Source organism: Delphinus delphis, chromosome 8 (assembly GCF_949987515.2).
Source record: "Delphinus delphis chromosome 8, mDelDel1.2, whole genome shotgun sequence".
Lineage (NCBI taxonomy): Eukaryota > Metazoa > Chordata > Mammalia > Artiodactyla > Delphinidae > Delphinus > Delphinus delphis.
The window spans coordinates 85913387-85941211 of NC_082690.1; the positions used below are offsets into that span (position 1 = coordinate 85913387).

General features: G+C 44.9%; 1 protein-coding gene across 2 annotated transcripts; it reads right to left on the minus strand.

Moving 5' to 3' along the window:
- Window positions 1–4849: 4849 nt before the first annotated feature.
- CD59 (CD59 molecule (CD59 blood group)) lies at window positions 4850–25928 on the minus strand. 2 transcript variants are annotated; one of them, XM_060018671.1, is made up of 4 exons: window positions 25789–25928; window positions 16316–16400; window positions 12508–12609; window positions 4850–6394 (listed from the first exon to the last, which is right to left on the minus strand). In XM_060018671.1, the coding sequence occupies exons 2-4, from the start codon at window positions 16380–16382 to the stop codon at window positions 6192–6194; spliced, it is 372 nt and encodes a 123-aa protein (XP_059874654.1). In that variant the 5' UTR covers window positions 16383–16400; window positions 25789–25928; the 3' UTR covers window positions 4850–6191. The 2 variants fall into 2 exon arrangements, with proteins under 2 accessions (XP_059874654.1, XP_059874655.1); XM_060018672.1 differs by lacking the exon at window positions 25789–25928 and adding an exon at window positions 23058–23172.
- Window positions 25929–27825: the final 1897 nt, after the last annotated feature.

Here is a 27825-nt window from a genome sequence, read left to right on the forward strand (position 1 = left end):
GAGCATTGATATTGTATCCTACTACTTTACCAAACTCATTGATTAGTTCTAGTAGTTTTCTGGTAGCATCTTTAGGATTCTCTATGTATAGTATCATGTCATCTGCAAACAGTGATAGTTTTACTTCTTCTTTTCTGATTTGGATTCCTTTTATTTCTTTTTCTTCTCTGATTGCTGTGGCTAAACTTCCAAAACTATGTTGAATAAGAGTGGTGAGAGTGGGCAACCTTGTCTTGTTCCTGATCTTAGAGGAAATGGTTTCAGTTTTTCACCATTGAGAATGATGTTGGCTCTGGGTTTGTCATATATAGCCTTTATCATGTTGAGGTAAGTTCCCTCTATGCCTACTTTCTGGAGGGTTTTTATCATAAGTGGGTGTTGAATTTTGTCAAAAGCTTTTTCTGCATCTACTGAGATGATCATATGGTTTTTATTCTTCAATTTGTTAATATGGTTTATAATATTGATTGATTTGTGTATATTGAAGAATCCTTGTGTTCCTGGGATAAACCCCACTTGATCATGATGTATGATCCTTTTAATGTGCTGTTGGATTCTGTTTGCTAGTATTTTGTTGAGGATTTTTACATCTATGTTCATCAGTGATATTGGCCTGTAGTTTTCTTTCTTTGTGACATCTTCGTCTGGTTTTGGTATCCGGGTGATGGTGGCCTCATAGAATGAGTTTGGGAGTGTTCCTCCCTCTGCTATATTTTGGAAGAGTTTGAGAAGGGTAGGTGTTAGCTCTTCTCTAAATGTTTGATAGAATTCACCTGTGAAGCCATCTGGTCCTGAACTTTTGTTTGCTTGAAGATTTTTAATTACCGTTTCTTACTTGTGATAGGTCTGTTTATATCTTCTAATTCTTTGTGGTTCGGTCTTGGAAAATTGTACCTTTCCAAGAATATGTCCATTTCTTCGTGGTTGTCCATTTTATTGGCATATAGTTTTTTGTAGTAGTCTCTTATAAGCCTTTGTACTTCTGCAATGTCAGTTGTGATTTTTCCTTTTTCATTTCTAATTTTATTGATTTGCACCCTCCCTCTCCCTTTTATTCTTGATGAGTATGGCTAAGGGTTTATCAATTTTGTTTATCTTCTCAAAGAATCAGCTTTTAGTTTTATTGATCTTTGCTATTGTTTTCTTCATTTCTATTTCATTTATTTTTGCTCTGATATTCATGATTTCTTTCCTTCTACTGACTTTGGGTTTTCTTTGTTCTTCTTTCTCTAGTTGTTTTAAGTGTAGGGTTAGATTGTTTGAGATTTTTCTTGTTTCTTGAGGTGAGGTTGAATTGTTATAAACTTCCCTCTTAGAACTGTTTTTGCTGCATCCCATAGGTTTTGGTTCGTTGTGTTTTCGTTGTCATTTGTTTCTATGTATTTTTTAATTTCTTCTTTAATTTCTTCAATGATCTCTTGGTTATTTAGTAGTGCACTGTTGAGCCTCCATGTATTTGTGTGTGTTTTTTTTTACAGTTTTTTTCCTGTAACTGATTGCCAATCTTATAGCGTTGTGGTCAGAAAAGATGCTTGATATGATTTCAATTTTCTTAAATTTTCCGAGGCTTGATTTGTGACCCAAGATGTGATCTATCCTGGAGAATGTTCCATGTGCACTTGAGAAGAAAGTGTATTCTGCCACTTTTCAGTGGAATGTTGTATAAATATCTATTAGATCTATCTGCTCTATTGTGTCATTTAAACTTTTGTTTCATTATTTATTTTCACTTTGGATGATCTGTAGATTGTGAAAGTGGGGTGTTAAAGTCTCCTACTCTTATTGTGTTACTGTCAGTTTCCCCTTTTGTGGCTGTTAGCATTTGCCTTATGTATTGAGGTGCTCCTATGTTGGGTGCATAAATATTTACAATTGTTATATCTTCTTCTTGGATCGACCCCTTGATCATTATGTAGTGTCCTTCTTTGTCTCTTGTAATACTCTTTATTTTAAATTCTATTTTGTCTTATATGAAAATTGCTACTCCAGCTTTCTTTTGATTTCCTTTTGCATGGAATATCTTTTTCCACCCCCTCACTTTCAGTCTGTTTGTGTCCCTAGGTCTGAAGTGGGTCTCTTGTAGACAGCATATATACAGGTCTTGTTTTTGTATCCATTCAGCCAGTCTGTGTCTTTTGGTTAAGGCATTTAATCCATTTACATTTAAGGTAGTTGTCGATATGTATGTTCCTATTACCATTGTCTTAATTGTTTTGGGTTTGTTTTTGTGGGTCTTTTTCTTCTTTTGTGTTTCCCCGCTTAGAGAAGTTTCTTTAGCATTTGTTGTAAAGCTGGTTTGGTGGTGCTGAATTCTCTTAGCTTTTGCTTGTCTGAAAAGCTTTTGACTTCTCCATCGAATCTGAATGAGGTCCTTGCTGGGTAGAGTAATCTTGGTTGTAGATTTTTCTCTTTCATCACTTTAAGTATATCCTGCCACTCTCTTCTGGCCTGCAGAGTTTCCACTGAAAAATCAGCTGATAACCTTATGGGGATTCCTTTGTATGTTATTTTGTTTTTCCCTTGCTGCTTTTAATATTTTTTCTTTGAATTTAATTTTTGTTAGTTTAATATGTGTCTTGGTGTGTTTTTCCTAGGGTTTATCCTGTATGGGACCTCTGTGCTTCCTGAACCTGGGTGACTATTTCCTTTCCCATGTTAGGGAAGTTTTCCACTGTAATCCCTTCAAACATTTTCTCAGACCCTTTCTTTTTCTCTTCTTCTTCTGGGACCCCTATAATTCAAATGTTAGTGCATTTAGTGTTATCCCAGAGGTCTCTGAGATTGTCTTCAATTCTTTTCATTCTTTTTCTTTATTCTGCTCCTTGGCAGTTATTTCTACCATTTTGTCTTCCAGCTCACTTATTTGTTCTATTGCCTCCGTTATTCTGTTATTGATTTCTTCTAATGTATTTTTCATTTCAATTATTGTGTTGTTCATCTCTGTTTGTTCTTTAGTTCTTCTAGACCTTTGTTAAACATTTCTTGTATTTTCTCAATCTGTGCTTCCATTCTATTTCTGAGATTTTGGATCATCTTTACTATCATTACTCTGAATTCTTTTCCAGGTAGATTGCCTATTTCCTCTTCGTTTATTTGGTCTTGTAGGTTTTTACCTTGCTCCTTCATCTGTGACATATTTTTTTGCTGTCTCTCTCTCTCTCTCTCTTTTTTATGAGTGGGATTGTGTTCCTGTTTTACTGGTTGTTTGGCCTGAGGCTTCCAACACTGGAGTTTGTAGGCTATTGGGTAGAGCTGGATCTTGGTGCTGAGATGAGGAACTCTGTGAGACCTCACTCCGATGACTATTCCCTGGGGTCTGAGGTTCTCTGTTAGTCCAGTGGTTTGGACTCAGAGCTCCCACCACAGGAGCTTCCCCCCGACCCCAGGCTCGCAAATCAAGATCCTGCAAGCCGTGTGGGGTGACAAGAAAAAAAAGAGAGAAAGAACAGAGTAAAAAATAAAATTAGACTAGGAAACTAACAGATATGTTAGAAAGAATATAAAAATAAAAATACAGATGAATCAACAACTGGAAGGTACATCAGTACCAAAATAGTAAAAAAGAGGAGGGAAAGGAAAAAAAGGGGGGGGGTAGGCCTTGGCTGTGGAGGGCGGGGCCTAATCAAGGGCAAGTTTTGGGCAGTGGGGAAGGCCTATGCTCAGGACCCACAGGGCTGGAAAAGGCCCTGGGGGCTGTGGGGGGTGGGGCTTAGGCTCAAGGAACAGAAGGGGCCCAGGCGTGCCCCCCCATCCCCGTCTGAGGGCAGCGGACCTCACTGGGAGCTCAGCAGGCTTCCTGGGCTCGAGTGGGCGGGGCAAACACCCTCCTCTCCTCTCCTGCTCCTCCAGTCTGGGGTCTGGGAGCACCCCTCCCGCCTGCATCTCTTGATCTCCCTGGCTTCCTTCCTATGTCCCCAGGTCCAATGCAGTCAGGCGGGGGTGGGGGTGGGGGATGGGAGAGCCTTGGAGGGCAGGGGACCCGCCTGGGAGCTCAGCAGGCTCCCCGTGCCCAAGTGGGCAAGGCGATCGCCCTCTGCTCCTCTCCGGCTCTTCCCAGAGTCCCTCCCACATGCCTCTCCTGATCTCCCTGGCCTCAGGGGTGCTGATCTTGTCTTCTCCACTCCTCCTCCCTCCTCGGTCCCCCTACGTCCTACTGGTTCACTTTGGGGTTCCTCCCGTCTCCTTGGGGGTCAGAGTCCCCACCAGCGGCCGGCAGATGCCCTATTTGTGGGGAGACGCTATCTCCGCATCTTCCCACACCACCATTTTGACTCCTCCTCTCTGGCTTTTTTTTAACGTTTTACATTTTTTGGCTGTACTGAATGGCTTGCGGGATCTCAGTTCCCCGACTCAGGATTGAACTTGGGCCACAACAGTGAAAGCACTGAATCCTAACCACTAGACCACCAGGGAACTCTCCCCGACTACTGGTTTTTTGCAGTCTGGTTGAATGCCCCTTCAAAGTTCCCCCAAATTCATTGTCTGCTTAAGTGAGTCAAAATTGGTTCTTGTTCCTTGGAACTAAAAGGCACTGCATGAAATGAGCCACTTTGCTGTGGGCATGGTCAGTACTTTCTTGGGCAGAAAAAGTTCTATTGAGGAAAGAGTCACACCTAGTATTTTGTCTTTGAACAGAAGATTAAAGATGATGTAAGGAAAAGCTCTGAGCCAATAGGGAACACAGAGCACCAAGGTAATGCTAGGTTTTGATGAGGAAGCCTCTATTGGTCAGTGTTTAAGTAATGGCATCAACAGAAGAAATCTGGTACTGTCCAAGATCTCTTCTTTCAGCTGCTACCATTGGGCGTGTCACCTATGTTGTTACCCTTTGGGCCAATCACCACACTCATGCATTTGATGAGATTTTATTTTCAGAAAGGCAGTATTCATTCTGGTTTGTCCAACAGATCACATAATCAAGGTGTTTTGTTTTTGTTTTTTTTAAATGTTAATCAATAAATTCCACTCGCGTCGGCAGAAGTCAGACTATGCTGTTAAATATAGCCAAGACTGTAAGCATACAAATGTCACTGTCTACTGGATCTTAAATTATTCACCAGTACCCACAAGAAAGAGGCAAAACTTTGTCCTCCTGAAAAGGTGTATCACTTTTTAGGAAACCGGTAGCGCTTCTGAAAGCCTCAGCACTTGTGATTACGCTAACAGCCCTTACAGATGTATTTGACACTATCTGTGCTGACTCAGCTAGGAGCCAACAGGCTGGATGTCGGCAGGTAAAACACATCCCTGCAGACCTGTTACTATTCATGATGACATTTGGAAATCTCAAATCGCAACCCCAAAGGCTCCTCCTTTTCCATTCATGTATTATACACACACATATGAAGAGTTTTCCTACCAGTAACATTTAAAATAAGCACCCTTAATAACTGCAAGTCACAAGTAACATAGAATATTCAAATGTTTAGTTTTTAACTGTGTGTGACAAAGCTAAGACAGCCTACCATTCCAATAAAAAAGACGGGGAGTGGGAGGGATAGTTTTAACACACCATTAATTTATGTTACTGCGTTTTTCTACTGAAAGACAGCAAAGACAATACAAAATTTAGGGACAGAAGAAAACACAGATTTCAGCCTCTGGTACCTCTCTAAAGATAAACCTTGTGCTTCCGTGCCCTGCCATCTGGAAAGCTTACCTCCTTCCCAGCCAGTCACCTTCTAGCTGAGAATACAACAGTCATTAAGAATCTCACTGTCCACAGCCCACACCTGGAACATGCACCATGCCTACCTGGCAATACAGGGACCATGAAAGGCGAGAATAATGCATGCCTTGTGAGAGACTGTTGAAAAGGAGCCCCCTGCCCCAGTCACCCAAAAAAGTACTGATCACATTAACTACATCCAAGGAACCAGAGGGAAATAGCTGAGGACTGCAGAGAATCTACTCAAGCTGTCACTGCAAAGAGCAGAGTAAGAAGCATACAACTTTACTCAAATCACATGCACTTCACTCAAACTTTTTCCCTCAAACAGGTCTTCTCTGCCAACAGAACTGGTCTTCAGAGTCCCTCTGAGTTCCTCTCTCTAATCTAACTTGCTCAAGCTAGTTTTAGTCTTTCCCAACAGGATCCAGCTGGAAAATATAAAGCCTTTGGAACGCAGCAGCACAGGAAATGAGGAGTATACAGAAACAGGAGATTTAGGAGAAGCCCTTCTGGTGTAGATTTAGAGACAAAAGCTCCAGACCGCCACCAGCAGCAGGATGACCAGCAGAGCTGTTTTCCCTGATATACTCGTCCCGTCACTTTTGTTACACAGGTTCTTCTGGCAGCAGTGGTACTTAAGCTCCTTCTCCTCTAAGGCTTTCGCAATGGCTGCGAAATTGCAACGGTCAAACATCCAACACTGGTAGTAAGTTTTCATTGGCACTGTGGGGGAAATACACACACGCAAAGATAAGCACTCAAGCAGGTAAAATGCTGCACCTGTCTTTGAACTCGCAGTTCTACTTCTTAGAACTTATCCTGGGGAAATAGAGACATTTGGGTAAAAATATGTATCCCAGTTAGCTTATAAAGGGGAAAAATTAAGTAAATAATGATCCAGCTCTGAATGGAACTTTTCCATAAAAGCAGAGTCTCATCAGAGCCAATACAGTTGTGTGTATATGGAAGGCAACAGGCAATCATACTAATGTTTGAGAGAGTTACAAAGATTTTTAAACACATGCCCTCTTTGATCCAGGAATCCCACTTCTAGAATTTACCCTATGAAGTTACTTGAAAAAAGGTTAAGATATATGCTCAAGAATGGTCACTGCACTACTATCTGTAGCAACAAGAAACGAAAAGACAGTCGGTTAATAAAAAAGCACTTGAATAAATTATGGTAGAGTTCCACACAACGAAGTTCCATGCAGATAAGGAATGCCACAGACCATGTGTATTGACATGGGAGGAGTTTGAGGGTTTTTTTAAAATGCAGAAAAATAGTTAAATTGGACTTCAACAAAATTAAACGTTTGTGCTTCAAAGAACACTATTTTAAAAAATTAAAAAGACAAAACCCACAAAAAGTGAGAAAATGTTTGCAAATCATATATCCGATAAGAGTATAGTATACAGAATCTATGAAACACTCTTACAACTCAATAATAAAAAGACACCCCAATTAAAAAATGGGCAAAGGGTATAGATACTTCTCCAAAGATATACAAAGGGCCAATAAGTGCATGAAAAGATGCCCAACGTCATTAGCCATTAAGAAAATACAAATCAAAACCACAGTGAGGATCAATTCACACCTATTAGGATGGCTATAGTCAAGAAATTGGAAAATAACAAGTGGTGTCAAGGAAGCAAAGAAATTGGAATCCTCAAATATTGCTCGTGGGAAGGTAAAGTGGTGCAGGTATCTTGGAAAAGTCTGGCATTTCCTCAAAAGGTTAAAAATAGTTACCATACGACCTAGTAATTCTACTCCTAGGTAAATATATTACCCAAGAGAATTGAAAACTATGTTCACACAAATGCTTATACACGAATGTTCATAGCAGCATTATTCAAAACACCTAAAAAGTGGAAACAACCCATATGTCCATTAAATGGTAAATGATAAGCAAAATGTGGTATATCCATTCAATGGAATATTATTTGGCCATAAAAAGGAATGAGGTACTGATATATACAATAACATGGGTGAACATTAAAAACATTATGAGCAGGGACTTCCCTGGGGGTGCAGTGGTTAAGAATCTGCCTGCCAATGCAGGGGACACGGGTTTGATCCCTGGTCCAGGAAGATCCCACGTGCTGTGGAGCAACTAAGCCCGTGCACCACAACTACTGAGCCTGTGCTCTAGAGCCCGCGAGCCACAACTACTGAAGCCCGTGTGCCTGGGGCCTGTGCTCTGCAATAAGAGAAGCCACCGCAATGAGAAGCCCGTGCACTGCAACATAGAGTAGCCCCCTCTCGCTGCAACTAGAGAAAGCCCGCGAACAGCAACGAAGACCCAATGCAGCCCAAAATAAATAAATGAATAAAAAAATTTTAAAAAATAATAGATTATATACTTTAAAAAAACAAACAAACAAAAAAACATTATGCTAGTGAAAGGAGCCAGTCACAAAGGACCACAACACTGTATGGTTTGATTTATATCTAAATGCCCAGAATAGGCAAATCCGTGGAGACAGAAAGTAGATAGGGCTCCCTGCCGGGGTATGGGCGAGGGAAGAATACGGAGTGACCGCTAACGGGTATGGGGTTTCCTTTTGGGGTGATAATAATGTTCCGAAGATGAGTGGTGATAGTCGTACAGAGTTGTGGATATACTAAAGGCCACTGAATTGCGCACTTTAAAATGTACTTTGGAACTGAGATATGTGAATTATATCTCAATAGAGAAAAGCCTAGATGCAGAACAACATGTAGAATGTGACCCACCTGTATAAAGTCTATGTGCGGGGGTGAGCGTACTACTTTCCTCTGGAAAGCTTCCCAAGTAATTTAGCAGAGTTGCCCTCACAGAGGCCATCTTTCATTTACACATGTCTCTGTAGATTGAGACTTAAAATAAAAAAGCACTGGATGACGTTATTTTAAACATAGCTTAAACTTCCCTTAAAAATCATTAGATTATTCCGTAAAGCAGGAAAAGTTTCCAAAAGAACGTGCCACTACGGTCCCAATTTTTACACACAAAGGAAGATGCAGGCCAAGATATACGATGCCAATTAGCTTATAGTGACTTAACATTGAGAAAAATTACGTTAAATATTTTAAAAAAGTGAGAGCTGAGAGAGAAGAGAAGTTAGTTGTACTAGATGCTGAGGACACACAGATATAGAAGGTTGGTCCCCGCCCTGGAATCGTTTTCTTTTCTTCTGTGTTGGAAAGAAAAAAAATACAGATGCTTATTTCCTTATTTAAGGCCAATAACTAGTTTATTCTATTTCATTCACAGCTCAGAACAAAACTTCTAAGTTTATAACTGCAGGTATAACTGTTCTGTCCTCCCCCTCAGAGGAGATGGGTGTTTGGCCTGGATTTTAATGAAGTCTGGTCAAGTGGCAGAGGCCAGATAAGAGTGTTCCAGTGACTCTACCTGCTTGGATCATAAATATTTAAGTGGATGCTTCTAATACTGTACTAAAGAATGCTGTTGAATAGGACAAGTTACTGTCTTATGTAGTAGTCATCAGGCTTTGGAACTGCGAAAGCATGAAAGTCACCAAAAGGTTAATTAGGGAAACCTAACAGCTTGGGGAGAGCAGATAGTAATTTATTAATAATTGCTACCAATTAATCACTTACTATGTGTCCTGCAGTGAGCCAAGCACTTTCCTTGAATGATCTTATTTGCAGAACAACCTTCAATGGTGAGCTTCTCACCAAAGCCACTGTCAGAATCACCCGAGGAAAAGTGGATCATATCACAGAGTCACCGGAATGTTAAAGGTTCTCTCTCTGCTAGGCACAGCCTCCCCGCTCTTCGAAGATTTGCCTTGAGTCTGCCTTTACCAAGCAGTAGTCCCCAGTTGCCTTAGGCATCCTTCAGTGTGTCCCTTATTTGAAAGGCCATTACAGAAATGATTGCTTGGCACTGTCATCAAAGGCTCTGCCAGACTCTCCGTACACGGTTTATATTTCCAGGACCTAGCCAGGACGCCAGTAAATTAGTGGCTGAAGTAGCGCCCATCTGTCTCTCTTCTAGACTGAATCCGCACAGCGCTAGCACGCACATTTCTCCACTAACTGCCCCACTGACCCCGGGAGGTAAGTATTCCTATTTCACAGCTGGGGAGACAATGTGGCCAGATTAATTAAATAATTTCTCCAATGTATGCCTGGCCTTTGATTCCTGTTTATGACAGTGTGCCTCGCCTCTCCCAGGCTGACGTCAATCAGAGTCGGAGGGGCATTTAGATGTTCTGTTACTATCTGCCTTACTGTAAGGTTTGAATATCTATATTTCAAGAACTGCTGTTACCACATGTCTAGCTGAAGTTTTGGGACCTATGTTCATGAGAAGAAGAAAATTATTTAAGATTCACATTATCCTTAAAAAAATAGATTTTATACTTGAGAGGAGTTTTAGATTCACAGAGAAATTGAGCAGAAAGTACATAGTTCCCATAGAGCCCCCGATAGCCCCACCTCCACCCCAAACAACCTCCCTCACTATCAACATTTCCCTCCAGTACATTTGTTGCAACTGATGAACCTACATGGACTCATCATTGTCACCCAAAGTCCATTATTTACATTTGGGTGCACTCTGGGTGTTGTACATTCTATAGGGTTTGACAAATGTATGACATGTGTCCATCATTATAGTATCACACAGAGTCCTAGCTTCGTTGCCCGAAAAATCCTGTGCTCCTCCTATTCATCCCTCCCTCCTCCCCCACTTAACCCCTGGCAGCCACTGACCTTTTTATTATCTCCTTGGTTTTGCCCTTTCCAAAACATCACATAGTTGGAATCATAACAATGTAGCTTTCCCAGAGTGGCTTCTTTCATTCAGTAATACATATTTAAGTTTCCTTCGTGTCTCTTCATGGTTTGATACTTCATTTCTTTTTAGTCCATTCTCTGGATGTACCACCGTTTATTTATCCATTCATCTACTGAAGGACATCTTGGTTGCTTCCAAGTTTGGGTAATTATGAATAAAGCTGCTATAAACATCCATGTGTAGGTTTTTGAGTGGACATAATTTTTTGACTCATTTAGGTAAATATCAAGGAATGCAACTGTTGAATCTTATGGTGAGAGTACATACTGTGTACCAATTTATATTCCTTCCAGCAATGAATGGGAGCTCCTGGGGCTCCACATCCTTGCCAGCATTTGGTACTGTCAGTGTTTTAGACTTTGGCCATTCTAATAGACGTGCCTCCTTGTTTACATTAATCATTTTTACAAAGCATAACAGTTCATTATAAGATGAGTAAATTCTGGGGAATCTAATGTACAGCATTATGACTGTGGTTAACAAGACTTATTGTCTATTTGCAATTTGCTAACAGGGTAGATCTTAAGTGTTCTCGTCACACACAGAAAGGTAACAATGATTGATTGCAGTAATCATTTCACAATGTATATGTATATCAAATTGCCATGTTGTACACCTTAAACATATACAGTTTTTATTTGTCAATTATACTTCAATAATGTTGGAAACAACTAAAATGAAAGTGTAACCATTCAGGTAGGAAACAATGGGATTTGTTTCCTAGTCTAGTCTACTTCCCTCTTTCCTTCTCTCCACCTCTACCATCTGACACACCCACTTCATCAATAAAAAAGAGAGGCCGGAAGAACTTACTGGTGGCAAGACAGAGATCAGAGCTCAAAGCTTCTAACTGATAATCTAATACTTATTCTACACATAATATTGCCTTTATTCTCTCATTTGGAAATTATACTTTTTGTAGTGGGGGTCCAAGAGACACAGACCATCAGGGTTAAGAAGTAGGTCTCTGTGCTCATAGATAATTGGTGCTCAAATATTTGTGGAGTGAATGACTATTCTCTCTGGGGGCCTCACTATGCTTTCTACATTAACAATGAGTTAATACAGTCCTCCAGGTGAGGCAGAGGAACTGTCGCCTACAGAATCAAGGACCTTACATGTAGACCTTGGAATCTGAGCTGTATTCCAGGAGTTTATATCAAAATTATGAGGTACTCCTGTTCTTTAAACAGGATAATTCTAATTCATCCTTACTTATTGAGGGATTCTTCCTTTCTGGGGAAGTGAAACTCCTCCTCCTTTCAATCAGGTTTCCTAAATTCTATTTTAATAGGATTTATGGAGGAAGCGATTCCATAGTCTAACCAATTTGGAAAATGCAGACTTGACAAAATTTGTCAATGTTGCCAGTTCCCTACCCCAAGCCCACGAGTGCCTTGTTCTCTGAGGCCACCAAGCCTCGGTAGCTACTGTTGCCTTTCTTGGGAACACCCTTCCTCTCTTAGTCCTCTTACTTCCTACCTGTCCTCTGAGCTCAGCCTGAGTCCCCTCAGGACTCTGTATGTATTAAATTCCCCACGGAATGAGACACGGGTATCAATAAAGACATCTGTAATAGCTACACAGGCCTCTTTCACAATTTTCATCGTCTCCTTTCTTCATCTCTGCACCCCGACCTCCTAGCTCAGGCTCTGGCACAGGGCAGGCTCTCAAAAGTTTGCGAGGCAGCCAGTGTTGCTGTTAAGAGCACAAGTGTTGGAATTAGATGGGTTCCCACGTTCAGATCCTGAGCTCGTTCCTTGACCTTAGTCTGTTGCTTAACCTGAGTCTCAGTTTCCTCATTTACCAAACGGGAATAAAATATTACCCCGAGTGGTAGATGGGAAATATTAAATAAAAAAACAAATGGAAAGTGCTTAGTGCCGCACACAACTGGTGCTATTAAATGGTAGCTATTACTTGTTGAATACGAGTCTAACAAGAATGAGAGCGGCACAGATCTCTTCCCAGGCTCTCTTCATCCCATTACACTCAGGAAGAGGGGGAGGGGGAGGCTCTTACCGGCTTGAACGATGAGACAAGCATCTTGATTACGTGAACAATTGACAGTGGTAGTGCAGCCATTAGCTGGGTTAATACAGCTGTAGCACTCCAGGCTGTGGCCTAGGATCAGGAAGAATGCCCGTCAGAACCTGGTAGACCAGCAATGACTCACCCTCCCGGCAGCAGAAGCAAGCCCACCAGCTCCATTAGTGTGGGTCAGAGGTCAGCAACTCAGAGTGGGCTTCCTTCCCACATATATCTGCAGCAGATGTATTTTTCCAAGCTCAAACTACAGTTCCAGCAGCAGTTTTTTGGACCCTGAGGCAAGTGCAAAGGGAATTTCCAGATTTCAAAATCCATTTAACTGTGCAATTGAGAAGCTTTTTCCTACTTTCAACCGGAAGTGATTCATCTGCAATGCAATGACATATTAAAAGGAATCCATTAAGAGGATAAACTAACAGAATTCTATAAACACCTTCCAAGCAATGAATATGCTCTATCACGTAACATTCTCACAGACTGATCGTCAGTATTTGGCAGTACCTATCTGTGTGAAAAGACATGCTCCAAGACGAAATGCATGAAATCTCATTACAGATCAGTATTAACAGATGAACGTTTGCAACCAATTTGATGAATGGGGAACACTAACTTTTGAATCCCAAGTAAGCAAAATGTTATTCTCCCAGAAAGAATTCCATTCTTCTCATTAGTAGATCTGTATTATAAATAATTGTACTCAATTATTAAATTTTTGAATTCTGCCAATTAAAAACTTGGAGAAATTTGTTTTCTCTCTTATTTATATAAAAGCCTACATAATATCCTTGATTTTTGTCTCTTGGCCTGCAAAGCCTGAAATATTTACTATCTGGACCTCTGCAGAACAAGTCTGATGGCCTCTGGGATAAGGCGTCCTCACTGCAGCTGTTCTCTGCTGAGGGACTGACCCATAGCCAGAAGCAAACACAGTCAAGGGGCAGGCAGCAGCCATACACTTTAAGCCCATGTGGGTGGGAAGACATGCACAGTGACACTGAACACGAGGGTCGACTTATATCAGAAGCAAATGCCTCTGGTTCCCCAATTTGAAAAATGACTACCGCTCCCACTCATGTTCTTAGGATTCATCTTTGGTGGCTAGACTTCAAGTTTCACTGGATTATTTTCCCTTCTCTGTTTTTACAACAATGGTGATGGAAAAAGATGAGTCATATTCCACATCTGTGATGGGAAGAGTTGGAAGCAAGTTTTCCTGATTCATGTGGACATACTCTTTGCTACAATAAGAGATCACCTTCTTCTGGCCACATGGCTTCTGCCACGTAATCAGTATTTGGAAGTACCTATCGGTGTGAAAAGACATTTTCAAAGATGAAATATGTAAAACCTCATAAAAGAACGGCCTGGTTAAACCAAGACGAAATGTGGGTTTTAGAACCCAAGAGCTGACTTTTAGTTCTAAGGCCAAAGTTCATCACCAGGAAGAGGAATTCTCCAAAGGCCAGAAGAAAGTGGCTCCTCACTTCCTGAGCACAGATAGGAGTGAAGCTCTCTATAACATCTTTTTAAAAAAATTAATTAATTAATTAATTTTTTGCTGCATTGGGTCTTCATTGCTGCAGGCAGGCTTTCTCTAGCTGCAGCGAGCAGGAGCTACTCTGTTGTGGCGCGCGGGCTTCTCATTGCAGTGGCTTCTCTTGTTGTGGAGCACAGGCTCTAGGCACGCGGGCTTCAGTAGTTATGGCACACGGGCTCAGTAGTTGTGGTGCACGGGCTTGGTTGCCCTGCGGCATGTGGGAATCTTCCCGGACCAGGGCTCAAACCTGTGTCCCCTGCATTGGCAGGTGGATTCTTAACCACTGCGCCACCAGGGAAGTCCCTATAACATCTTAAATGGCCAGGTCAAACCTTCAGACAGAGGAAAGAGAGCTCACCTTTGGAACTTCTGTGAGGCAGAAATATTCACAGCTAACACAGTGTTCAAATACCTAAACTTTCAATCTTCAGAGAACTGCTATAAGAGGCAGGCTCAAGGATCTCCATCCCCATTTTTCAAGAGAAAATTAAGACCAAGATGTTAACTAACTTGTCAAAAGTCACACGGCTACTAAAAGGAGAGCTGGGACTCACACCCAGGCGATCAGTTCTGAAGCCCACGCTTGGTTTATTTACCGTGATGTTCTTCTAATTGTCCTGAGTGGGAAAGAGAAGAAACCAGGACCAGTTATGGGGGAGACCGGGTCAGGGGCAAAGCAATAAGTCAGTGGCTGTTTGATATTCTAGCTACTTAGCCAGGGTGGAGGGGATCTTCTTCGCACTCCAACTCCCTCAGGAAAAACCTAAGTGCCCCCGAGACCCGTCACAGAACAGCTAACAGCGCCAAACCCAAGCCTGATCCATAAACAAACGTAGACTGCTGGAAAGCAGGTATGACCAGGCTATTCTTCCTACAGAAAATTCACTGGGTAGAAGAATTAAGACAATAACGTATATTGTAACATAGCGGACCACATTACAAACCTCCGTGACTACAATCAACAGACGTGGGGAGGGAGGGGGGTCGTGACTTCTGTCTTTTCTCAGAAAGGGAAAACTTGTGCAAACATGTCCTTGGGCTACTTTGTTCTTTGCTTCCGTTTCCTCAACTGTAAGATGGGCGTAATAGTACGGAGCCCTCACAGGATGGCTGGAAGGATTAAATGAGCCAGGGTCGGGTACAGGCCCTAGTACCTAGTAAGCATTCACCATATGGGAGCTACTAAAGCTACAAGCTCTAAGACATGCTCCAAAATGCAGATGCCTCTGTAGTGCCCACCGCATGGCTACTTCCTTTTCTGCCTCCTGTCCCCACCCCTCAAAAATAACAGTTAGTAGGGCTTCCCTGCTGGCGCAGTGGTTGAGAGTCTGCCTGCCGATGCAGGGGACACGGGTTCATGCCCTGGTCCGGGAAGATCCCACATGCCGCAGAGCGGCTGGGCCCATGAGCCATGGCCGCTGAGCCTGCGCGTCCGGAGCCTGTGCTCTGTGGCGGGAGAGGCCACAACGGTGAGAGGCCCGCGTACCGCCAAAAAAAAAAAAATAATAACAGTTAGTAGTACCAACGTGACATAGGCAGAAAATGACCTTTGATGTTTACAGTGAAGCAAAGCAAATAACACAGGTGTTCCTACTGTTACAGAGGTAACGAGGATCTCCAGCAGGCAGGGAGGGGTGGCCCCGAGAAGGAGCTGGGGCAGACACTCTGGTGCCAGGCTTATTTGGGTTCAAATTCTGGCTGCACCACTTTGGTGTGATATTTTACAAGTTATTTAATCTCTTTGGGCCTCAGTCTTGTCACCTGTAAAATGGCAAGAAAAATAGTCCCTGCTCCACAGGGTGGACATGAGGATTAAATAAGTAAATACATGTAAAATGCTGAGAATAGTGATTGGCACGTGAATGCTACAAGCAGCAGCAGCATCACACAGGAGAAGCCCAGGGCGGGCGGCTGGGCTCAGCACCCTAAAGATGGCATCTATCGGTAGCCCCAGCGGCGGGTGGTGAACAGGGTGAAACTTAAGCAGCTCAGTGTAATCGCTCCCCACTCAAGCAGCTCTGTCACCCAGGATGAACTGTAACTCAGGAAGCTGCTCCACTCAGGGTAGGGCCGTAACACAGGAAGGAGCAGTCACACCACCCTGGACCTGTAGCACTGATGGCGAAAGAATGGAAGCTCGGCCCGAGGTCTGTGGCATCAGCTTGGTCTTCCTGAGGCCTAAGAAAAAGTTTAGGGCCGAGGCGGCCTACCTGATCCAGATTCACGTCCCTGTGGACCACTCACCTACATGGCAGACGACAGCCAGGCTGAACAGGAGCCCGAGCAAGGCGAACCCTCCTTTGCTTCCCATTGTGACCGGCTACAGATTCTGGAAGAAAGGAGCACAAAGCATGGTCATGAACCAACAGGTGATTGCCGGGTATCTCAGAAACCAAGAGGTGGAAGGCCTGGGGGCTTCAGGAAACATGGGAAGGAGTGAGCAGACCAAGAAAGCAGGGAATGTCCGGGCTGGGTGCGATGACCCTAGGGTGCTCTCAGGTGGGGCCGTGCTTGCTCCCTCCCTGGCTGAGACCTCGGCTTACTGAAGAAATGCTGCCGGGCCTGGTGGGAGGGGCAGCTGCGGGGAGTCAAAGCACACCGGGCCCACCCCAGCTCTCACCTACAGTAGCCGTGCACCCTTGAATAAATTCAGTTCCTCTGAGCCTCAGTGTTCATGACTGAGCAGTGGGACAGCACTATCTTCCCCCTCAGGGTCGCTGACTCAAATGAGAATATTAACAAAGTACATAACGCAGCACCTGTGATTTCAGCTCTGCAGGCCCCACCCCCAGCTGCTGGCTGAATTGAGCCTGAGCCCAGTGAGGGCCACTTCTCCAGGCCACGCCACTAAGTGCATCAGATGGAAGGGGTAACTCTGGAGGGCACCAGTGTGCCTTCAGAACAGGAAGCAAAGGCTTAGCGTGCACAGAAGCTCTGGCTCCCCACCTCCTCCTTAATCACTCTGGAAAAGTAAGGAGGGGTTCCAGGTACCTCTGGTGACAAGTCCCCATTACATTAATGCCTAGATGTGTGGCAGTGAGCATCAGGGGAGAAGAGGGGAGGGCTGAAACACCTTGAACCCTCCTTTTACCTGAGCAGGAGGCCAAGACACAGGGAGGGTTTTTTTCTTTAGACTTTTATTATTATTATTATTATTATTATTTTTGCGGTATGCGGGCCTCTCACTGCTGTGGCCTCTCCCGTTGCGGAGCACAGGCTCCGGACGCACAGGCTCAGCGGCCACGGCTCACGGGCCCAGCCGGTCCGCGGCATGTGGGATCCTCCTGGACCGGGGCACGAACCCGTGTCCCCTGCATCGGCAGGCGGACTCTCAACCACTGCACCACCAGGGAAGCCCTATTATTTGTTTTTTAAAGATTTTTTTTTTATGTGGACCATTTTTTAAGTCTTTATTGAATTTGTTACAATATTGCTTCTGTTTTGGTTTCTTTTTGGTCCTGAGGCATGCGGGATCTTAGCTCCAGGACCACGGATCGAACCCACACCCCCTGCGCTGGAAGGTGAGGTCTTAACCACTGGACCACCAGGGAAGTCCCCACAGGGAGGTTTCTAACTTGCCTAAGTCCAAATCATGAGCAGTGGATCTAAGGAGTCTCCCGACCCTACCCCGACTTCCCTGAGGCCATCCTCCAACAAGGAGGCAGCAGCTGCCCCAAACCGGGGCAGCTCCACATTCTATTCTCCTGGGCCGCACAGGCCAGGATTTCTGCCTGGTAGACAGACGGGGCTCTTGGTGGGTGGGCCCTGCCCTCCTCTGGGTTGGAAATGGCATCTCCCACACCTCTGAAGGTCATGTGATGCTGAGGAGTTGGCTGAGGAAGGCCGGGCAGAATTGGGAAGCGAACAGGGCAGGGCCTGGCATTGCCCAAAGAAGACGCCATTGAGTAAAGCCACGCCCGGGAGAGAGACAGGTTGCTTGCTGACGTGTGGGAAAGTGGGGAGAAAATCTAACTGGGCCTGGCCTTTCTTTACAGGTTGAATACCCCCCACTTCCCTCTGGTACCTGCAACACCTACCACAGCCTACTAATGCCCCCCGCCACCGGGCTGACCCTCCCGGGGCGTAGCTGCCCATAGCACCCCTGTGCGGTGAGGACCTGAGGCTGCCCGAGGCCAGTGGTCAGAAGCTCAGACTGGGCTGGCGAAGACCTGGACACAAGGTCTGGCTCTGCCACGGCTACCGAGCCTGATTCTCTTCACCTATAACAAGGGGCAGGTACATGGGTGCTTTCCCACACCAGGAGACTGAGGTGAGACAAGTTAACTATGTGCTTGACAGTCACAGAAAAGTGGTGGCTGTCACTGCTTCCTACCTCACCCTGGACTTCCTTCCTGACCACACCCAGATTTCCTGCCCAAAGTCAGGCACGCCCATACCTCCGTGTCAGACTATTGGCCTCTCCAGGCTCTCTTGTTCCCTGAGCCTGAGAGATGGAGGCAGCGAGGTCTCTGCATCCTAATAGCTCAGGGAGAGGCCCCTGCCCCTCCTGCCAGCACCTGACGCCCCTGCAATGCCGTCTGTCGGGAACCAGACGGGTCAAGGGAGAGAATCACAGCGTTCCCGTGCCACCGACCCCCCCAGCCAGTGGCCCAGGCCCAGCACACCCCAGCTCCCTGCCTGGTTCCTCATGCTCGGGGGCATCTGGGTAGAAAGGATGATTCACACACTCAGCTTAGGCAGGCCTGGGGCTGGGAAGAAGTGCTGCAAGAGAACAGGAGAGGAAGGCACCCATCTGAGGTCCCCGAACAGGGACGCGGAGAGCAACAGACTCTTCCTAAAAGTTAAGAACATCTGCTTCCTCAGGTAGCCCTATTGGAGGAGGAGGGAGGGACCTCCTGACGGGGGCGGGTAGGTGCTGGAAGGGCGCCAGGCTGGCAGGAGCTGCAAGCTCCAGGAGACTTCCCTCGGAATGGTCCTTGGCATGAATAACACCATTACAACAAAGAGGGTGCAGTGCAGTGAACTCGCCCTTGATGACACGCATCAGAAAGAAGGGTCTACTAAGAAAGGCTCATCTCTTAACAAAAGCTGCGGAAACGGCACAGTGAACTGGTCTAGGGACAGGCTTTCTCCTCGACCGGTGAACAAAGTCTTGAATATTTCTGGCTCTGCCACTTATTGCCGTGTGTTACTCAACCTCTGGGCCTCCCTTCTTCACCAAGTAAACACAGGGATAATCACAGGTACTGCACAGCATGGTGCCTGGCCAAAGAAGGCCCTCAAAAAGCAGTAGCCACCATGAGTATTACTGGGAAGTCACGAGGTTCCCAGGAAAAGAAATTGGGCAGGCAGTGGGTGTTGGTGGGTGGAGGGTGTGGCAGAGAGAGGAAGTGATCAGTGTACGGATGTTGAGCTGTTCGGATCGGAAGACCAGGTCTTCATTAACCACTACTAAAATATGAATTTCCAAGAGCGATATGTTGTTATGAAATGGCAGGGGTGGGGGACAGAAAATAGCTGATTGTTTTAAAGCTATTTTATAAATGCCCCCCAAATGCTGCTGATAGTAGTAAACACTAAGCAGGATTATTTATAATCTCTTATTTCTCTTCCTGACCTTTTACTTTTTGCCATACCTCCCCAAATATTCTATAATGAGCCAAGCATTATTTTTATAATTAGAAATAGGAAACTCCGCACATTACAAAACTTTCCCTTTTAGTAGTCATAGATCACCTGTCTTCTGGCAAGTCTGTTACAGAATTAAAAAGAGAACCGAACCTCATGGCTTGAAACTCTTCCCCCTAGTCTAAAACATCCTCCATTTTAAATTTAAAAATGATGCCCATAAGTTAAGTGTAGATCAGATGGTAGATGAACCGAGAGCTGCCATTACTTTTTCAATCCACCCAACCAAACACTTAGATGCAAGATGTATCCAGAAGACCTCATCACTCTTTTCTAAACATATTGAGACTCATTTAAATGGATTTAATTATTGGAAACAGCCCAAAGTCATTCTGCCTCCCATCCAAGTACTAACCAGGCCCGACCCTACTTAGCTTCTGAGATCAGATGAGATGGGGCGCGTTTAGGGTGGTATGGCCGTAGACCCAAAGTCATTCTGGAAAAGGTCCACAGAATAAGATAGGTAAGCCTATTGGAAAACACCATTTGGGAGTCATAGGACACGTCTGGAGCCAGCCTTAGGAAGTCTGGACAGATTTTCCTGGGTGGCTCTGAAGTTGACTCTAAAGGGAATTCCTTCAGGGGCACGCCAAATAGGCTTTTCACCAGAGGAATAAGTAACAGTCAAGGATATATAAGCATTGTTTAAAATAGTAAAAATTTGGTAACATACATTTCCAACAAGAAGATGAGTAAATTATGGTACACTTCCATGGTGGGGAACTATACAGCCATGAAGAGTAACAGACATGGAAGACTATTCACAATGTATTAAGAAAAAAAGCCAGTTTAAAAATAGCTATAGGGCTTCCCTGGTGGCGCAGTGGTTGAGAGTCTGCCTGCTGATGCAGGGGACACGGGTTCGTGCCCCAGTCCGGGAAGATCCCACATGCCGCGGAGCGGCTGGGCCCGTGAGCCATGGCCGCTGAGCCTGCGCGTCCAGATCCTGTGCTCCACAACAGGAGAGGCCACAACAGTGAGAGGCCCGCGTACCGCAAAAAAAAAAAAAAAAAAAAGCTATAATTTTATTACTTTGTCTTATAAAAAAAAAATACATATATATATACACACACACACACACATACATACATACACACTCGTATAAAAAAATGCTTGGAACACCTTCCCACTTTTCCAAAAATTTTGGATCATGGGATTAACAGCATGGTAGAATTATGAGCATCTTATTTATGCTTAAATATATTTTCTTAACAATGAACCTTTTTATAGAAAGAGCTCTCAACATGAGTGAAGAATATTTTAATGTACTTAGGTGTCGTTTCACTTGCAGCTTAAGTTTTTATTTTCCTACTACTCTACCTGATTAAGTATTAAAAATATATACCACCTTTCAAAATTTGCTACATTAAGGTAAAAAATATTTCATGGGTATATATTCTCCTATGTCTAAAAATAGTTATTTTAGTCACACCCTATATTTGTAAAAAAAAAAAAAAAAATGAGGCTTGTGTGATTTTCTAGTCGTCCTGAAAGACCTATATTCTAATCCCACTCTGCTGTCAATTTATATAACCTTAATGCAGCCAACTACTTTACTTCAGTTCCTAATTTGTGAAGTGGTAATAATGATTTTATAGAATGATAGAATATAAAAATAAGACTTGAGGGTTTTAAAGCTCACTATGGGCTAAAATGTTACGTGGCACTTTAAGGAACAGACAAATGCACACACAATCCTGGGGTTACTCTGTCCTGGGCTTAGACCTGAGCTGGAAATAATATTTTTACTATTAGGTGCCAGATTTCTGAATTTCTTCCAGTTTATCAGGACAGCAAAGTACACAGCTGTAAAAGCCAGGAGAAATGGTTGGGATAAACCAGGGCTGTCCTATTTGGAAAAGTATAGTCAGAGACAGTAACCATCTTCAAATAGGGTAATGGCCACCAAGGAAGAGAGGGAGAGGTTATTCTGTGTAATTTACAAAGACAGCATTAGGATCAATTAGGGAGGCATTCTGAGCTTCCTAAGAGCAACTGCTTGCTATCACTCCACCCCTCCCTCCCTCCCTGCCATGTGCCAGGCACTGTGCAAAGTGTCAGCACATATGGAAATCAATTCCCTGGTGAAATGTGAAAAACTCCCCATCACTTGGAAATGTTCACACAGAGAGCAGAGATCACAGATCAGAGATGATGCAGAAAGATGCCAGCAGAAAGCAGCAAGGGGTTAAAACAAAAGATCTCTGAAGTACTAGAGATTCTCATCCTACAATAAGAACCAACCTGATCATTATTTATTCATTTCCATCCACCTGAGATGTAAGGGGAAGCTACAAGTTGCAAGGTGATTTACAAATACAGGCACCCCTAATCAAATTCCTGAAAATGTTTTGGGTAGCCAGTTTATGGACAGTGTAAGCCTATATTCCATTATTTTAAATAGGAAAACAAAGACGTGTTGCCGTCCATCCAAAGACCCCAGCCAGTCCCCCCAAATATCTATCTATCTATCTACCTATCTATGTATCTATCTATCTATCCATCTAAACAATCGAAATAAATGTGAACATAAAATATTTAACACACCAATGACCCAACAAACTGAAGGAATCCATCGGTGCATATATTTACTCTACGAAGTAAGTTCAGTCTCGGCACCTACCCCCCAGTCATCTCCACAACGGTCATTTATGAGCCCACTGTGAGCTGAGCAGGTGCCATGCTAGGCACTGGGCTACAGTGACTGCTGAACCAGGCGAAGCCCCACTCTCAAGAACCTTACAATCTAGCGGAGGTGGACACCAACTAACACTAAAGACCAGGAAGAAAATAACATAGGGTAACAGTATTGGTTCTCTAGCTTTAGTGGGCATCAGAATCACCTGGAGGGCTGTTAAACACAGATTGCTGGGCCCTGACCCTCTAAGTTCTGATTCTGCAGGTCTTGGGTGGGGCTCAGTTAGAAATTAGCATTTCTAACTGGGGACCACACTGAGCTGAAGATTCAAAGAGTGAGATGGACTTTGCCCACCCATGGGGATTCTGAAGACAGAGCAAGGGGGTCACAGCTGAGGCATACAGGTGGCCTCTAGGAGTGAAGAATGGTCCTTAACTGACACTCAGCCAGGAAATGGCACCTCAGTCCTCCAACCCCAAAGACTGTACTGTGCCAATAGCTTGAATGGTCAAGGGGACAGATTCTCGCACAGAGCCGCCAAAAAGGAACACAGCCCTGCTGACACGTTGATGCGAGCCCAGTGAGGCCCGGGTCAGATTTCTGACAGATGGAACTGTAAGATTAATAAATTTGTGTTGTGTTAAGCCACTAGGTTTGTGGTGATTTGTTTCAACAGTAATAGAAAATGAATACACCAACCTCAGAACTGGTACGTGGCAGAGCAGCATTTAAACCCAGGTCTGAGCTCTTAACCACAGTTAAACTCTCTGGTGGGGAAACTTCTTGTGAATTCAGCTTCTGAAATAAATTGGTTAACACAGGCCACCAGAGAAGAGATTTTACATTGGCAACGTTGCCACAAGATTCACAGATGCCCGGGAGTATAGTTTCTGTTCCTGGGAGCCTGGAGCCTCAGAGGCTGATAAACTTTAAGGCTAGAAGTATTCTCAAAAATTAAACCCAACGTTCCTATTTTATAGGACAGTAATGGAGGCCCCAGGGGATGAAATTACCCATTCCCAAGGCAACAGGTTAGTTGCAAAGACACACTGGGTGGATCTCCCTTCTATTTACCAGGGGCCAGTAACTCACAAGTAGCTTAACATTACCTGGAGGCCAGTAGTGTTAGTGGCTTGGGGCTTTGCCTCCTTATCACCTTGTACACACACAGCCTGGCAAGCTGAGAAGATCACTGATCTTACACAAAGATCACTCAGCTCAGAGAAGTCATTACTTCAGCAAGTAGAGACAAACAGAAAGCCACCATCATAATGAACAGCCCCTCCCAGTTACTCTGAGGTGCCAGAGATAACCATCTCAGAACTCTCTAAACTACACAAATCGGAAGCTTCCTCAACAAGGAAGGGCCTTCCTTGCAATTTGTTCCAGGAACTCAAGTCTCTAGTTCTCCAAAGAGGGCCCTTTCCAGACAGCTTCGTCACGGCCCTGCCCTTTGAGATTGTACGTGGAGAGTCAACTGTGTAGTGAAGATATTTCACAAGATATAGGGTGTAGTAATAACATGTCCTCCGCTTCGGAAATTCTCAAGCATCTCTGGGCTTGGTTTTGTTTATGGCGTCTTTGCTCGTGAGGTTCTTCTGGAGCTGGCCCAGAATTTTTTATGCATTTCTTTTCAAGAGCTTGTACCTGCAGCTGTCAAAGCTGAATTCCATTAGACACCCGCTCTCCACACTCTAACATCCATTTTTATTTGGACTTTTGCCTTACAAGCTACTCAGCATAATGAGGTGTTTTCCTTATAGTTTTCTGTTTGAAAATACAGAAGCCATAGTTTCACACATTTGGTCCACAGTCAGGCACCTCCCTCAATTAACATTCTGAGCTGTATGTGCCTTCCTTAGAGAACTGGGAGTAAGCTGCCCCCAACGGGGAACATGGGTACCGAAACATTAACAGCCACATTTGTTCTCCGCTTACCAGGTGCGCACAGAGTCCTTTCCACGAATTATCTCATAATTGGTGAGATATTCGTGTCCTTATAACACCCTAAGAAGTAAGGCCTGTTATTTTAGCAATAAGAAAATGAGGTTAAATAGCATGCTCAGCATTACGCAGCCAGTAAGAGCAGAGCCAAGGCTCAAACTGGTGCCAAGCCCAGGCCCTTGACCACACATGAACTTCATCACTTCTCTGCAAGCAAACCATGTCAAATTGTACTTATTTTAGGAGCATTCCAGAGCCATCATCACCGACAGATGAAGCTAGACAACGGAGAGCAAGGTGGTAGGAAAGAGCTGTTTCCCTGATCTGTGATTCTCAGAATTGCACACAAAGTAATCTTCGGATTATCTCGCCTGTATTTGAGGTCTCTCCCTCCTTTTCAAGAAATGTCTATCATCACAAGCAACCCTGATATGGTGTGGGCTATGTCTCTAGGTTTGTAAAACGTATGGGCTGATTTGTTTAGAATGAAATAGAATTATTGCAGTTGAGAGTGGTGGGCAGGTCTCAGCTGGAGCCCCCTGATATCCTTAAAAAACTGGCCAAGAACAGGATTTTTAAAAGAATCAGCTGGCCAAGAATCAGGAGGCACTTTCAAAGCGGACATGAGGCATTATAGGAAAGAAGGAAAGCACTGGTCAAAAGGAAAACCGGAGGAAGCCTGGGCCAGAGCCTTCACTAGGTGGCAACCAGGCCAAATCGTTATTTCACAAAGACTCCGAGGGCACGGACGAGATCCGAGTTTCAGAAGTCACACAACTACCGCCAGGGTGAGTCACAAATCCCAGCTCTTCGTGTGAGTTCCGGGATAAGGGGTGAAGCCACCTACGTCAGAGGAGAAATGGACCGTTACCTGGTACATTTCCAGGATCCATGGAGAAAACCACTACTTAACGTTTCCTTAAGTCTGCCGTTAGACTCTATGAAGGGTGCGGCCCAAGCTGGCCCAAGCAAACTAAAATTGGACTCAAAATGTCTAAGTCACGACCCCACCCTGCTGTTTAAAACTCAAAATTTAAACCTCCAGAGGAAGAGAAGAATGTCCATAACTTCCAGGGATGGCATTAACCTCCTTTCAAGGTGCGATGCGATTTCTTTTCCCTAAACTGCAAGAGCTTCCCTTCAGATTCAAATTTCGAAACAAATACTCCCAGGAGAATGGAGGGCAGGGCCCGCGGAATTGGGGGTGTTTTGGAAAGCGCGCCCGCTCCCCCCTTCTCGTTGGTCGTATACAAAGGAATCACCAGTTCTGCGGGCCGCGGGCGGGGGGAAGGGCGCCGGATCTCGCCGTCCCTGGGCGCGGAGGCCGGCGCAGGGTGGGCACGGCCCTCTCGGACCCTCCAAACCCCCCAGTCCCGCGATGGCAGGGGCCCGGGCCCAGCTGCCCGTTGGCGCATGCGCCGGCCCAAATCCCCGAGTGCCGGACTCGGAGCGCGGCTCCGCTCCCCTCCTGGCCCCCAGACCTCACCTTCCAGCCCCCGTCGTCCGCTTCTGCGCGGGTACGCCTGCTAGGGTTGTCCAGTCCCGTTATATCGCCTCGGCTGGGGCGGGCTCCGCCTCCTCCCGCCGGCCCCACCCCGCCCAGACTCCGGCCTCGCCCTGCGCGCCGCAGTTTGCCAGCGAAGGTCACCCGAGCCGGCGCAATTGCGGGCTCCAGGACCCGGTGCAGAAAAAGCCCTGTGGCCAGGACTAGATTAAGACCTTTATGATAAAACACTGAAACGGAAAGTTTATGATGTTCTTCCTCCGATTTGTTATCGAAAACAAAAACAATATGAAACTCCAACACTTATGAATTTTCCTCCTTTGTTGAAAAAAATATGAAAATGTTTTTCAAAATGTTTGTGTGCCCTTGCCAAGCTCCCAATTGGCCTGGCTATCGGGTTAGCCAGCCTGGCTGCAGCCTGAGGCTCCTTTCTGCTCCCGGGCTCTGGTAGCCTCCAAGTACCCTTCAGCCATAGTCACCTCTGTGACTTGTTTGGAACCGAGATGAAATTCTGCTGTGGGTTTTTTTTTGGGGGGGGAGGGGAGGCGTGCCCTGCAGCTTGTGGGATCTTAGTTCCCTGACCAGGAATGAAACCCACGCCCCCTGCAGTGGAAGCCGGGAGTCTTAACAGCTGGACCGCCATGGAAGTCTCTAGAACGTTATTTTTAGGTGAAGATGTAATCTGAAGTTTCTGGTTATCACTTTGTCACTACCCACTGCAGAACCGGCTTAAAGACGGCCATACAAAGGGGAGTGGGAAAAGCAGGCCAAAAGTACAGGTCTTTCTCCAAGAGATTGACCTCTATTGGGGACTGTGAGACTCCTTGAGGATCAGGGTAAGAAGGTATTGCATCTCAGGACTGCTCCTGTTGAATCGGGAGCGGAGGAACCCATGACAAAGTTCAAGCAGGGGAAATCGTATGACAACTGATCATGACACGTGCCTTCTACCATGATCCTCTGATGGCTTTGGGATGTCAGGGAATGAATTTCATTTGGTGGTGCCTTAATCTTGGTTTTTCTCTATGCAAACAGTATTCTCAAATCAGAAAGATTTGCTTTGATATTTAAAGTGTGTCTGCTTAAATCAGCTAATACATGTGTTTCCTATGATAGCTTTACAAAGCTCTTCCATATGCATTTTCTATGCATCCTATAAGCTCTTCCCTCCTTTAAACTCTCTTGGGTTCTGAGATGCCACTCTCTCCTGGTTTTGCGTCCAGTTCCTTGACCTTTCGGTCTTGAGATTCTTTTGTGTGTGTGTGTTTTTTTTTTGCGGTCCGCGGGCCTCTCACTGTTGTGGCCTCTCCCGTTGCGGAGCACAGGCTCCGGACGCGCAGGCTCAGCGGCCATGGCTCACGGGCCCAGCCACTCCGCGGCATGTGGGGTCCTCCCAGACCGGGTCACGAACCCGCGTCCCCTGCATCGGCAGGCGGACTCCCAACCACTGCGCCACCAGGGAAGCCCTCGGTCTTGAGATTCTTTTCCATTACCCCCTCATAATGTGGTGTTGCCAGGGTTGGACTGAGAACCATGGCTGTATGTTTTCCCTGGGAGACTATAGTGCACCCACTGTTTTACCTTGGGAATACAGTTGGCCCTCCATATCTGTAGGTTCGGCCAACCAACTGCAGAATATGCAGTTACCAAGGGCTGGCTGTATGACACCATTTTATATAAGGGACTTGAGCATGTTTTGGTATCTGTGGAGGTCCTGGAATAAATCCCCTGCAGATACCGAGGCATGACTGTATGTATGTTTGCAGATGATTAGCAAATCTTTATTCTCCAGTCCCGACCACTCCCTGGATCTTCATATTCATATCCAACTGATTACTGGACAACTCCATTTGTATGTCCCACAGACACCTTGAACTCAAAATGTGTCCAAATGTTCCACTGCTTTTCCTGCAATTTTTTTTCATAAATGAAGCCCCGTACCTGGAATCAACTTCTATTTCTTCCACTCCCACACAGGCAATCACCAACTCCTGCCTATTTTATCATTTAGCTACTTCA